The 12,819-nt window shown below is 40.2% G+C and overlaps 1 protein-coding gene across 1 annotated transcript in view; it reads left to right on the top strand.

Moving 5' to 3' along the window:
- The first annotated feature begins 359 nt into the window (after nt 1-359).
- SPHKAP (SPHK1 interactor, AKAP domain containing) overlaps nt 360-12,819 on the top strand; it is a 48,622-nt gene continuing 36,162 nt past the window's right edge. Inside the window, exons 1-2 of the mRNA XM_010213320.2 lie at nt 360-459; nt 6,654-6,764. Of these exons, the coding sequence (XP_010211622.2) occupies nt 376-459; nt 6,654-6,764 (195 nt within the window). The 5' untranslated portion in view covers nt 360-375. The remainder of the gene's footprint in view (nt 460-6,653; nt 6,765-12,819) is intronic.

Raw genomic sequence — 12,819 nt, 5'->3', positions numbered from 1 at the left:
TTTCAAGCCGCTTACTTACGCAAAGAAGCTAGTCCTGTGCTTTACTGTATCATTCAAGGTAGGCAGACGTAATTATAGGCAGCTAAGTGCTAGCCTTTGGTCTTCAAAAGGCATTGGGCTGCTATTTTGTATTCGCTGTATGGCAGCTCAGGATAGTAGTCTTCCAAAAAGGGAGTATTAATGTAATAAATAGAATAGTAATGTCAGCAAGGAGACTATAGAGAACTTCTTGTAATCTAGGTTAATTTACATCTCTCTACTGAACTGCATTTTTGGTATCATTTCAGTAATTTATGTAGTTGAGTCACTGAAAAGATTTTTTGGGTTTCCTTTCTTTTCTTGTTCTTTTTCTTCAGCAACTTTGAATCTCCACTGATGTATGAAGTTCCAGAGCACCAAGGCAACAGCGCAGACAGTTCGGGAAGCAGCTTGGGAAGCTCTGTGACAGCATGTAAGAAGGTAACTTCAAGTTTATTTTGCTTTCAAAGCTAGATATATCCCAGGTTATAGCTCTGCTTCTTAACGTATGCATTTATTGGGAATACAAAATTAAACTAATGCCTTAAAAAAATAAGGATTGATACAGAAGAATAAAGTCTGAGTTCTGCTACATCATCTTGCAACTACAAGGACTATGCTCGTCTAGCACCAAGATTATTTTATATATCTGACAGCTAAACTTTGCCTGAACATTACTATTTTTCTTTATCTGAAAAATAGGAAATACAAATACTACTTAGCATGAGTGTCTTCAGGACTACTCTTTAACGGGCTGTAAGTTTATAGAATCTAGCCTGAAGGTTCGGGAGCTTTGCATCTCTCATTTCAACATGATGTAGTATCTTGCATGAAATGGAGCTTTTCTGCCTTCCCTAGTATCTGACTAGATTGGTTTCAGCAACCTAGGAGGTTATATAGTTTGACTGTTTTTGTTTTTATTGCCTCAAGAGTTTTTTCTGTAGTTACTTACTTTAGAGGACATGCAAAAAAGAGAAAAGCAATGACTTTGTATGTCATTATGTGGAGACTGATATTGGTTTATGCATATAGATATTTCAGGGCAACTGAGAATATACCCTGGGTGCTTTCATTTATTCCTGCTCCCCAGGTTTGGATTGTGTTGGCTGGTCTAAAGGAAAGGCACTGTCAGAGACCTATTGAGGCCAGTGGGTTATCTTTTATCTCTCACTTTGCAATAACCCACAAAGCTCCACTGTCTCCCACAGGCATAATTCTAGAGCTGATTAAAAAAAAAGCATTTGTTTTGTCCCAGAAATGTTATGAAGCTTCACAGTTCATTCAGTTTGCTTGCTACTTTTTGTTTCTTTTCCTTCCACCAAAAAAAGCATTCCACTTGTTTTTTTTCCAAAGACATGCAAACACACACACACATATATATATATATATATACACACATGCATATATAATACACAGAGAGAAAGTTAAAACATGCAAAAGACAGATATATTTTCCTTGTCCTTCTGAAAACCACCTTGAGTAGGGACAAGTATTGGCTGTTTTCAAAAATGTCATTAACTGTAAAATCATTGAAATAAAAAAACCTCAATAGACATGTATTTATGCTAGAATTATATTAGGATTGGGCATCTCCAATGCACCACAGTACAGCTGAAATATAAAGTGTCAGTAGTTCAGGAGAGTTTATTTCTAAGAGAATATCTTATTTAAATGAAAATAAAGCTAATAACTGCTACTGAAATCTCATTTTTTATAGGAGCATGTGGAACACTGTTAGATAATTAGGGAAAATGCCTTAGATTTTTTGTTTAATCTCCAAATTGGCCATTTTATATAAAACTGAAGGACAGGAGCACAGCAATGAGAAATATTTATAAATGTTCCATCTTGGTCACCTTCAGCAACACTGATCACTTTTAAAGAGAAGCCTTTACCACCTATTTTAGAGCTGCTTCACTTGTCTGATCTCTTACATTTGAACTTTTCATTGTAGCACAATTCAATTTTATGATTCTAGGCATACTAAAAGAGGTGATTCATTTCTGCCAACACTTCTGACAAACAGCAGGATATTTTGGGCTTCTTTACAGCAGTGTCACAGAACGTGTTAGTCTTTTTTTTTTTTTTTGTGGAAAAGGATACAGAATTATCAAAGTAGGCCATTTCCTTTTCTTTTATCCTATGTTTGTTACCGTGGTTTTCAAGGTAGATGAATAGCTGGTGCTGGGATGAAATACTGTATATTCCTGCTGCAAGGAAATCGTTTAAATAGTTCACTTGCAGGTTTGAATAGTAGTATTTAGCATGAATGACTTCGGACAGGAACCATATGAAATGTGATCTGTTGCCACACAGGCCAATCTGAACAAATGCAGAAGATCTGCTCCTTGATATCTCATCTTATTCTGTATGTCCCACTTTCCTATCTTTTTTGATGAGTCGTAATTAACCAAGGCAATTAAGATGATCAGCCACGACGACGCAGATGTTTCATTAGTGGAGCAGAGCCTTTTTAATGTCATCTTGGTTATAGATATTTACTGTATTTTAATGTCTTATGATCTAAATCTGGGAGCAGGAAGCTGCTACACTAAACTTGTATGCCATATTTTCCTCTGGGAAAGAGTGACTTTTCCAATGCACACTGGCTCGAGGCTGATTTAGTTCATTGATTCACAACACACTGAGTAATGCTGACGGCTGAGTCTCTAGATGAGAGTGGAAAAGTTTGGGTTTTTATTTATTTTTTTATTTTTTTAAGAACCATGAATTACGGCTGATTTTACATTTAGTGAACGTTGCAGACTCATCCTGAATTATTTTCCAAGTGTGATGATCCCACTCTGCAGCAGATACACAGCAGTATAGCATGTGCGGCTGTTACACATAAGTATGGCCAAAGAATCAAGTACTGTTTTAGCTAGTACTGTTGTAAATCAGAAAGAGCCTCATCAAATTCAGCAAAATTACTAAGGATGTATGTCAGAGGAGTTGGCCCACAACTTGTCTCAATTAGGTAAGAATGAAGAAAACTACAAGATCGGAGGAGGAAATTTTGGCAAGCAGTGATACTCACCATAAAAGTGTGGGCTGTATGCAAGAAGGGCTCTGAGTGACAGTTGAAGCAGAGCAAGTTCAGATTTATTATGCTTTGATACAGAGCAGCTCAGTATATTTTGTAAAGACGTGCCTAATTGCAGAAGTGGCGGTCAGAATGTACGGGTGAAGTTACAGCTCCGAGGAATAACTGTGCTCACACTGCATTTGAGAAGTTCATTAGCCCTGTTAATTTAGGACAGCTCCCTCAGGACGTTCCTTAAAAGCATGAACATCCTAGCAAGTTCAAATGGATACACACACACACGTGCCTCATATCACATGCACATACTCAACAGTCTGTCATGAAAAGATGCATAATATATTTATTACCAAAAGACCTAGCAATCTATAAACCATCCTAGAGTGACTTGAAATTTGACAACCAAGGCCTGACTGAAGCATTTCTTCTGTTTCTGTGTTACCAGTATTTGCTTATTTCTCCTGAAATGGAGATAGAGGTGCCAGGGGTCATCTAACATCTCACAGGAAGAAACCTATATGAAGTTTGGACTACACAGCTCATTTCATGGATTAATTGCAGTAATCTGCTACAATCCAACTGTTCTGATGAGAAGATGGGTTGTATACCAATTTGTTGCCACACAATAATTTCTGTCTAGTCTAATTTCTCAGAAACTGGCTGAGATTTGGGGCAGAAAGATCTGAAGTGATTAAACTTAAGACAAAGTTGCTATGATTTTTAAGGAAATTTAATGAGTCAACTTGTTATAACAAGACTGTTTCCGCTTAAAGGACTGTTTCTTTTATATGCCAAATTATGTCAAATAGGTGGTTATAGCTTCAGCACTTGAGGATAAGAAGATCTACCATCAGATGAAATCTAAAAATCTTATACATATATACATATATATATATATATATAGTGTGTGTGTATATATATATATATCTCATATATAAAAATATAGAGTATGTGTGCATGTATCTTCAATTCTATGTCTTAATAAAAGCCTCAGAAAATAGCATTTTGTGGAACCCAGGTACATTAATAGGAATATAAATGACTGATTCTGTGTTTTACCCATCAGTTTATAATAGTTCTATTTTTCCACATTTGAAAACATTTATAAAAAAAACAGTTTATAATGCTAATGGAAAATTGTTTCCATGGGATATGGAATATATTATTTTTCCCCCTCTAGTCTCAGAGTTAGTTATGGTGGCACAAATCTATTCTCATGGAGACAGGAGGTTATTTATTGAGTGCAGAGTCATTGAACTGGTAAACATGATCAGCTAGCAGCCACCAAGAAGAGGCTACTGTAGATGTGAAACATTCACAAGCCCTAGTTGTTCTCAGAACAAAGTCTTTGGGTATTGTGTCTTTTTATGAGTATTTTGTAAGCGCTAAATACATTTGTATTCTGAAGGTCTCAGGTAGAAATCCCATGCCAGGTCTATAGTACAGAGTTTCTTTGCATATAAACCTACTTTCTTCTGCATGATAAAGCAAAAACAAACAGCGCAAAGGTGCAAAGCCTCTTGCTTGCAGATGGCACGAAAGGAACACCAGATTTATGAGATGTGGTGTTTCCCACTCCTTCATCCATCCTCTGCTTCTGGCTTTTATGTAAAAATCAATGGAAGATAATACAGGGAATACCGAATTAGCTATCTCTCTGGCTTTCTGCCAGGGAGGTAATTTTAGAGTGGTTGTTAGTCTGTGGGTAGTAATAAGCTTACTCCTGGATTGTCCCCGAGTATTAGAAAATTGTGTCAGCTCGTTAGATCACTCTGTACACCCAGTAATCTTCCCTGAGAAATGAGGAGGCCTCAAATTCTTTCGATTCTCTTCCTAAGCAAAACAGGTCAAATGTTCCAGAATTTTTCAAAATACTATAAGGGTCTGTCAATGCAAAATATGCAGTAAGATACAGCAAAATGCTGTGGTTAAATTTTTACAGGTATGGCAACAAATTTATGTTTTAAAATATAATTATTAAAATTAAAGGCCAGATAGATAGAACATAGCCAGTTTCTGTGTAATGCAGGAATTCCCAGAAATACAAATAAAATATACCACCCTTATGTCAAATATGTTTGTAAACACTGCTGCTGGGGAAGAGGTTATAAATATATATATAAAAACATATATATATATAAAGATATATATATATAAAGTATTCTACAGGTACCATCGTTGCTGTTGCTATTCTTTCCCTGCAGTTATCTATAGTAAGGATCGTCTTTCACAGAAGGATTTTGCAGAATGGGGAAAAAATGTGTAACTGGTGGGCCACAGCCGAGTTCAGCAGACTCTCACAGTACCGGGAATAGAGGCCTCAGCCCGGGCGATGCGAGTGCCCCGGCGGGACGCCAGCCTGAGGGGCGCTCGGCACCGAGCGCTCAGGGCCTGCGGTCAGCGCCCTCCTCACGGGCTGGGCAGTGCACGCGCGCACCCCACGTCACGCATGCACATACCTCCTCTCCCCGTTCCTCCCCATCCTCAGCCACCTATCTTTATTGCAGAGAAAAGGCAGACTCTGATCTCTCCTGCTGCCAGCTGCCTCCCTTCTTGCTATGGATCTTCCTGCTGCATCCCTGTAGCAGGAGTGCAAACGGGCCCGTTCTCACAAGCTCTTCCTCCCCGCATGAGTTGCGTGGGTAGAGGAGCCCCCTCACTCTGGCTCCACAGTCACGGTGGCCACGGCTGGGCATAGCCAGTCCAGGTGCACGAGCTGCTTTCAGATGTGGAGGCATTTCAAAGAAATCTCGTGCCACATTCAAAAGAACAATCCTTTCTAAATGCAGCTTGCTGCAGGTATGCTTTAATAATGCGTTGGGGCTCTGTTTATTAGAAGGGAGATTTGACCCCCATTAACGTCGAGCATATTTATACAGGGGCAGCAGATAAGGAATTCAGTTTGGTCTAGACCACGGGACTTAGAAACCTGACTTGGCTTCTTTCTAGGCTACAGATACCGTGGCCCCACTTTGGTTTTGTAGGAGGCAAAACTTGTCCTTTTGCTGTAGAATTGAGTCAACAGCACTGAGGGATAAAATTCAAAGCTTTACCCTCATAATACAGACTGACCTCGGTACTCACTATAGCAGGTCTTTAACTACTTTCAGCTTCTCAGAAAGCAGAAAAATGTATTTTAGAAGAAAAAGTTTGTAGCCTAGGCAGCCCCAGAAAAGAGGCTGCTAGAATAGAGCTGATCTCTTGTGGAAAGAGGTACAGTAAATCATAAAGGCTGCAAGTTTGTACACTTTGTTATAATTAGTTTTCCCAACATCCATGTTTACCACTTTAACACAGAGCAAAATTCCCAGCAATATTTTCCAATGCAATTGTTTTAGTAGGCATCTTCCTTCAAATATTTTGAAGGACTTTCAGTTCAAGGAAATTGGCCAATACTTTAAATCATTTGAATCCCAGTTGCTTTAGCTGGATAGGTCCAAAATGAACAAGGCTCCTAATCTTGACTCAAAGAAAACTTCCCAAAGATTCCCTTTGAGCTCTGTGATGGAGTTCAGGCCCCTGGAACACATTAGAGCTGAATAAATTTTTACTTTTTTATTTTATTTTTTTAAACTATTTTTAACTATTTTAACAGATTCTCTGCAGTAACAGTCTGCTAGAGTCAACAGACTACTGGCTGCAGAATCAGAGGACACCATGCCAAATTGGCTTTCTGGAAGACAAGTCAGAAAGCAACTGTGCCTCGGTAAGTACTCACTATAATCTTTCTCTAGGGAAAAGTCCACAGGGAGCTCTTTGGGTAGGTGTGGGGGCAACCATAGGATATCAAAAAAAAAAAAAAAAAAAGTGATGGACACTGAAATTATAGTAATCTGCCTATAGTTTTTGTAATTTTCAGCATTATGTTGAAAGCAAGCACCCAAAGCAAAAACACATGCAGATTTCTATACATTAATAAAGATTATTTCCAATGTTTCCCCACATTCAGTCTTCAGACTTTGACCCTCCGTATTTTATTATGCTGCTAGTCTGCTACTGGAGAGAAGAAAATAGGCCAAAGAGAAAATTTTTCTAAACCATAACTCATGGAAAGAGCAGGTGTTTAAAAGGCTGCTAAATGTTCTTGAAGGCATAGAGATAAAATTAAAGAGAAAACTTTCCATATTAGATGAGGAGAAGCTGCTGAAGAACTCAAACAGAATTATTTTACATTTGAAATGATATGTAAGTGTCATTATTATAATGCAGTTAAATTAAGAATAGCTTTTGGTTAAAAGTATATATGGGATGGTGCTGGCCTCTTCACTGGTGGCCACTGACAGAACTAGAGGAAACGGCTGGAAGCTTTTTTTGAGGCTAGGCTCCGGAGAGCAGATCATAGAATCATAGAATCATAGAATCATAGAATGCTTAGGGTTGGAAGGGACCTCTAGAGATCATCTAGTCCAACCCCCCTGCATACGCAGGGACACCTAAAGCACGTGGCACAGGACTGCATCCAAGCGGGTTTTGAAGATCTCCAGAGAAGGAGACTCCACAACCTCTCTGGGCAGCCTGTTCCAGTGCTCTGTCACCCTCACTGTTAAGAAATTTTTCCTTAAGTTCCTATGGAATTTTTGATGTTTCAGTTTCCGGCCATTTCCTCTAGTCCTATCAGTGGCCACCACTGAAAAGATACCATGACCGTCCTCTGCACTCCCTCCCTTGAGGTATTTATATACACTGATTAGATCCCCTCTCAGCCTTCTCTTCTCCAGGCTGAACAGGCCCAGCTCCCTCAGCCTCTCCTCATAGGGCAGATGTTCCAGGCCCCTGATCATCCTGGTGGCCCTGCGCTGGACTCTCTCCAGCAGCTCCACATCCCTCTTGTACTGTGGAGCCCAGAACTGGACACAGTACTCCAGATGCGGCCTCACCAGGGCTGAGTAGAGGGGCAGGATCACCTCCCTCGACCTGCTGGAGACGCTCTTCTTAATGCAGCCCAGGATCCCATTGGCCTTTTTGGCCACGAGGGCACACTGCTGCCTCATGGTCAACTTGTCGTCCACCATGACACCCAGGTCTTTCTCCGCAGAGCTGCTCTCCACAAGCTCAGTCCCCAGCCTGTACTGGTGTCTGGGGTTATTCCTCCCCAGGTGCAGGACCTTGCACTTGGCCTTGTTGAACTGCATGAGGTTTTTCACCGCCCAGTTGTCCAGTCTGTCCAGGTCCCTCTGGATGGCAGCACAGCCCTCTGGGGTATCGGCTACTCCTCCCAGTTTGGTATCATCAGCAAACTTGCTGAGGGAGCACTCTGTGCCTTCATCCAGGTCATTGATGAATAAATTGAACAGGACTGGACCAAGGACTGACCCCTGGGGGACCCCACTAGCCACAGGCCTCCAACTAGACTCTGCACCGCTGATCACCACTCTCTGGGCCCTGCCATCCAGCCAGTTCCTAATCCATCTCACTGTCCACTCATCTATCCCACACTTCCGGAGCTTGCCCAGGAGGATGTTGTGAGGGACGGTGTCAAAAGCCTTGGTGAAGTCGAGATAGACGACATCCACCGCTCTCCCCTCGTCTATCCAGCCGGTCATTTCATCATAGAAGGCTATCAGGTTAGTCAGGCAAGATTTTCCCTTGGTGAATCCATGCTGACTACTCTTGAGCACCTTCTTGTCCTCCATGTGCCTGGAGACAACGGCCAGTATGAGCCGTTCCATCACTTTTCCGGGGACGGAGGTGAGGCTGACTGGCCTGTAGTTACCTGGGTCCTCCTTCTTGCCTTTTTTGAAGACTGGCGTGACATTGGCCTTCTTCCAGTCTTCCGGCACCTCCCCCGTTCTCCAGGATCTTTCAAAGATGATGGAGAGCGGCTTAGCTATGGCATCGCATTTGAGTGTTACCACCCAACGCCAGAGAGCCCACAAGGGTTTAACAAAAGAGCAGTTTTATCTCGGGCTAAAGGTTTCCAGTATCACTCATACCACACAGCCCAAAGACCAGCTGGGCCTTTCGCAGAGCCTGTCCCTCCGGGACATGAATGTTTCAGCTGTAGCTGGTGAGCTCAGATTCCTGCTGTCAGAGAACTGACTTGACAGCAGCAATGACCCGAGGCCTCATGTCATGCCTGGGGGTGAGGGAGGGTGCTCTGCCCAGCTCACCTTGTTAAATGACATGCTTGGCCATGCTGAGTGCACGAGCAATCCAGGAAACAAGAAATTCTTCCTGCTGTGCAAGAATTGATAATTCAGCGTTCACACTGAGACCCTTCAAAGCGTTTCGTTCTGTGTCCCTACCAATGACTGACACTAAATGAGCAGAGGCTGCAGGGATAAGGAGGGAGAAAGACATGAACATGAAATGGTTTCCACAGCTTCTCAGTTAGCCACCGAACCAGACTGCCCTCAGGAAAAACTAGTCTGCCCTCTTTACCATGGGGAATATTGTGCAAGTTACTATTAAACAGTTGCGCCAGAGATGTTTTAGCCCTATGAAAGCTGCCACTAAGTTTGAAAAGTGAAAACGAATATTATAAAAAACAAACGAAACCTCAAAAGTACCAAATCAATAGTGGTTGCATTTCCCAAAGACATCTGGAAATACAATTAAAGTGTTCAGTTTTTATTTGGAATAGTTCATGCGTAGTTGTAAGGGGTCTAGTCTTACTGTAACTATCAATGCAACAGGACCATATGAACATAGCTTTCATAAATGTTATATTCATTATATCCAATTACAGATTAGCACACTTAGAACAAATAAAAATAGACTCATGGCTGTCCTACATATGCTCACAAGTGTGTAGTAACATCAAATTGTTAAATACTAAACATTTAACTAAACCATACCAGATTGCTTTTCCAAAGGAAAATTTTTTAAACAGAACAGGCATTTTCATATATGTAATAGTCCATTAATTTCCAAACTGTCTAATGAAAAGATAGCTATTAGGATATGAAAATAATTGTGTCAGAGGAACTATATTTCATATTTGCTTAAGCTGCACTTTTTTTTCTGAAAGTATAAATATTTTTGCAAGATATGATCGTAACTTGGTATTTCAGACTGTGGTTCCCTGTCTTGAACAAAGAGCTACTAGCATGCCCATATGTAATCCAACATTAGCATGTTGCTACCAAACGTCCGTGTTGGTGATAGCTTGTTGCAAGTGCTGATGATCAGCAGCACTGCCATCATGGGCAGATGTGCTCGTGAAATAGCAGAAGTGCCTGTATGTGGTACAAATATTTTTTTTGTGACACATTGCAAAGTCCTGTTCCAGAGAATTGTATTTCTAGTGCTACATAGAAATCAGGTAATTACTGAAAAAGAGGTATTTATCTAGCAAGTGGGGCTTCCACAGCTTTCCAGAAAAAGCCCTCAGGGATTGCATGGGCTGTAGGTCCAGGCACTTGCATAGCCCTGAGCTGGGCGTAGCTGAGTCCTGGTGAGTCCCTGGTGCTAGGGCAGGACAGAAGGCCTATCTAGTGCATTGCTCCAGGCAGAATTTGGCCCTAACCTTATAATAATCTCAATGCAAAAGGTCCTTCAAAGCCTCATAGACATCAAATTTCTTTCAAGAAAGAAATGGCTGTTATTGTTAGGTTTTCTTTAAAAGCTTTGCTGTATGCTTTTACCAATAAAAAGTTTTATCAGTCTCCTAATCCATCTCAAAACTCTTACTTTATTTTTCATACACATAGTCTTTTCACTTAGATCTTAGGCTACGCTCTGTTTACTCTTCTTCCCTTCTTATCCAACTTAAGAGACCTAGTATTTATTTATGGACTAATTACGCTATGTAAATCTGGTGACATTAACTTTATTGGTTTGCTTCAAGTATTTATGAGCAGAAAAGGTTTTCGGTGTAGATAGTCAGAATCTCTCCAAGGTCTGTGGTCATCAGGGATAGACAACAGAAATCATAAGCAGAGCTGGGTGCCCTGCCTGTTCTCCACTCAGCAGTTCTGATATGTTGGCAAGCTGTCTATGAAAAGAAATGTTGTAGGAATTATGAGTGAGCATGGTGTGAACACGGTTTGAAAGATCATCTTGTTTTAATTTTTCTACTTTCTGTGGATGAGCAAGGAGTAATTATTATATATTTTTTAAATCAGAGTTCTTTGTGTTTCCATTTACAAAACCAGATGAGGTTTAGTCCAGGTGGACAGGGCTAACTGTCCTAGGTAATTAGGGATTTCTAGGAGACTTTCAGCAGAGGCTAATCAGGAAGGAACAGTTGGAGGGTTCTGAGAGCTTGCAGTGGGAAGGAGTCAAGGTAAATCCTAGGTTGCACTGCTGTTTGTTTCCGTTTCTGGAATAAAGAATTTTACCAGGCCTTTTCAAAATCCCCAGGTCAGAGTATACTACCTTTGTATTTAAGACGAACCTTAGATTTTGCTAAGCCATCTGCTGAAAAAGGTTCAGCACCCTAAAAGAGCTTCTTCTCTAGACTGATATTATGAACATGCACAGTGAAATGCTCCAGCAGCTCATCTAACTCTTTCCCCTCTTCAGAGAATATTTGAATAATTGGTAAACATTAAATTAAACCTGGTTTAATTAGCAGTGATATTGTTTTGCAGCAGTTTACTGCTGCAGATTAGGATATATTGTTTTGTGCTAATGTCATAATTAGACGATATAAATTTTAAAGGTAGTTTAATTGTGGAAGCTTTATTTTGTTTGTTTACACTGAATGAGAATTTAATCAAAATACCAATAAAAGTAAAATATATGGATTCATGAGAAGTAATAATTCATAAGCGCTGCAAAATGATTTACAAATGCAGTGAAAGTATCTGTAATGCAACATTCTTATTACCCCACAGAGAGATGTGTGAACAGTTACAATTTGGTGCATACATATCTTCGTTTATTTAACTGTTTCGCACTCTCTTTCACTGGACCTATATAAATGTTCCCAGCTTCAAACCTGTTTATAACAAACCTTGATTAGAAATAAAAACCTGGTAGTTGCACTGTCCCTAGTTTCCCTCCAAAGACATCGGCTATCTCATCCTTGAATGTGTATGGTTAAGTGGAGAAACTGAAGTTCTTCCTTTCTCAGAGGACTTACAGTTTCTTCTTCTAGCATAAGACTCTCCTAAAGCACAAAGTCCTAATACTGCCTCCAGAAAAGTCATTTATGAGTCTCCTTAATAGATCCTCAGACTCGACATCTTCTTTTTCCTTCACTGCCTGTGCAATAAGTATCATCATGAGTAAGGTCCTATTGTCAGGCTGCTATAGATAAATCACAATTTATCTTTTAGGAATTCTAAAGGAAAAAATGCAAGTAGGGTGCAAAATAGATAGGTGCATTATAATCCTGTAAGATATTTGGCATTCATTTACTTAAAGGTACAGTGAGATTTCCAGAAATTCTCTGGATTTTCATGCCCCAGACCAGTGATTGGTAGCAGACAGAAGAGCTATTGGAAATGATATTTGCACTGAAAAAGAATCCTGTCTCAAAAATGCATGCAGACCCTCATGAAATGCAACATATATCCTTTCCCCCTTCATATGACTAGCAGGGAGGTTGGGAAGCAAGCCTCCCACTACACAGCAGTCTACAAGAAGTTACACAAACTGTTACAAGAAAATATGTCCTTCCCTCCCAAAGCAATATTCTTCCTTATGAAAGGTAAGAGGATTTCCAGACCTGGACCAGAAAAGCTTTCTTGGTAACACTATGTAAACACTGCAAAATATTATGCCAAGTGTCCTGGAAAACTAGAAACAGGAACTTTACACCATTACACCATCTCTAATTAAAAAAAAAAAAAAGAAAAAGAAAAAAAAGAAAG

The sequence above is a fragment of the Tinamus guttatus genome, unplaced genomic scaffold, assembly GCF_059628265.1.
Source record: "Tinamus guttatus ecotype Peru unplaced genomic scaffold, ASM5962826v1 Tinamus_guttatus_pri_ptg000311l, whole genome shotgun sequence".
NCBI lineage: Eukaryota > Metazoa > Chordata > Aves > Tinamiformes > Tinamidae > Tinamus > Tinamus guttatus.
This window is presented reverse-complemented; position numbering and strand designations above follow the sequence as displayed.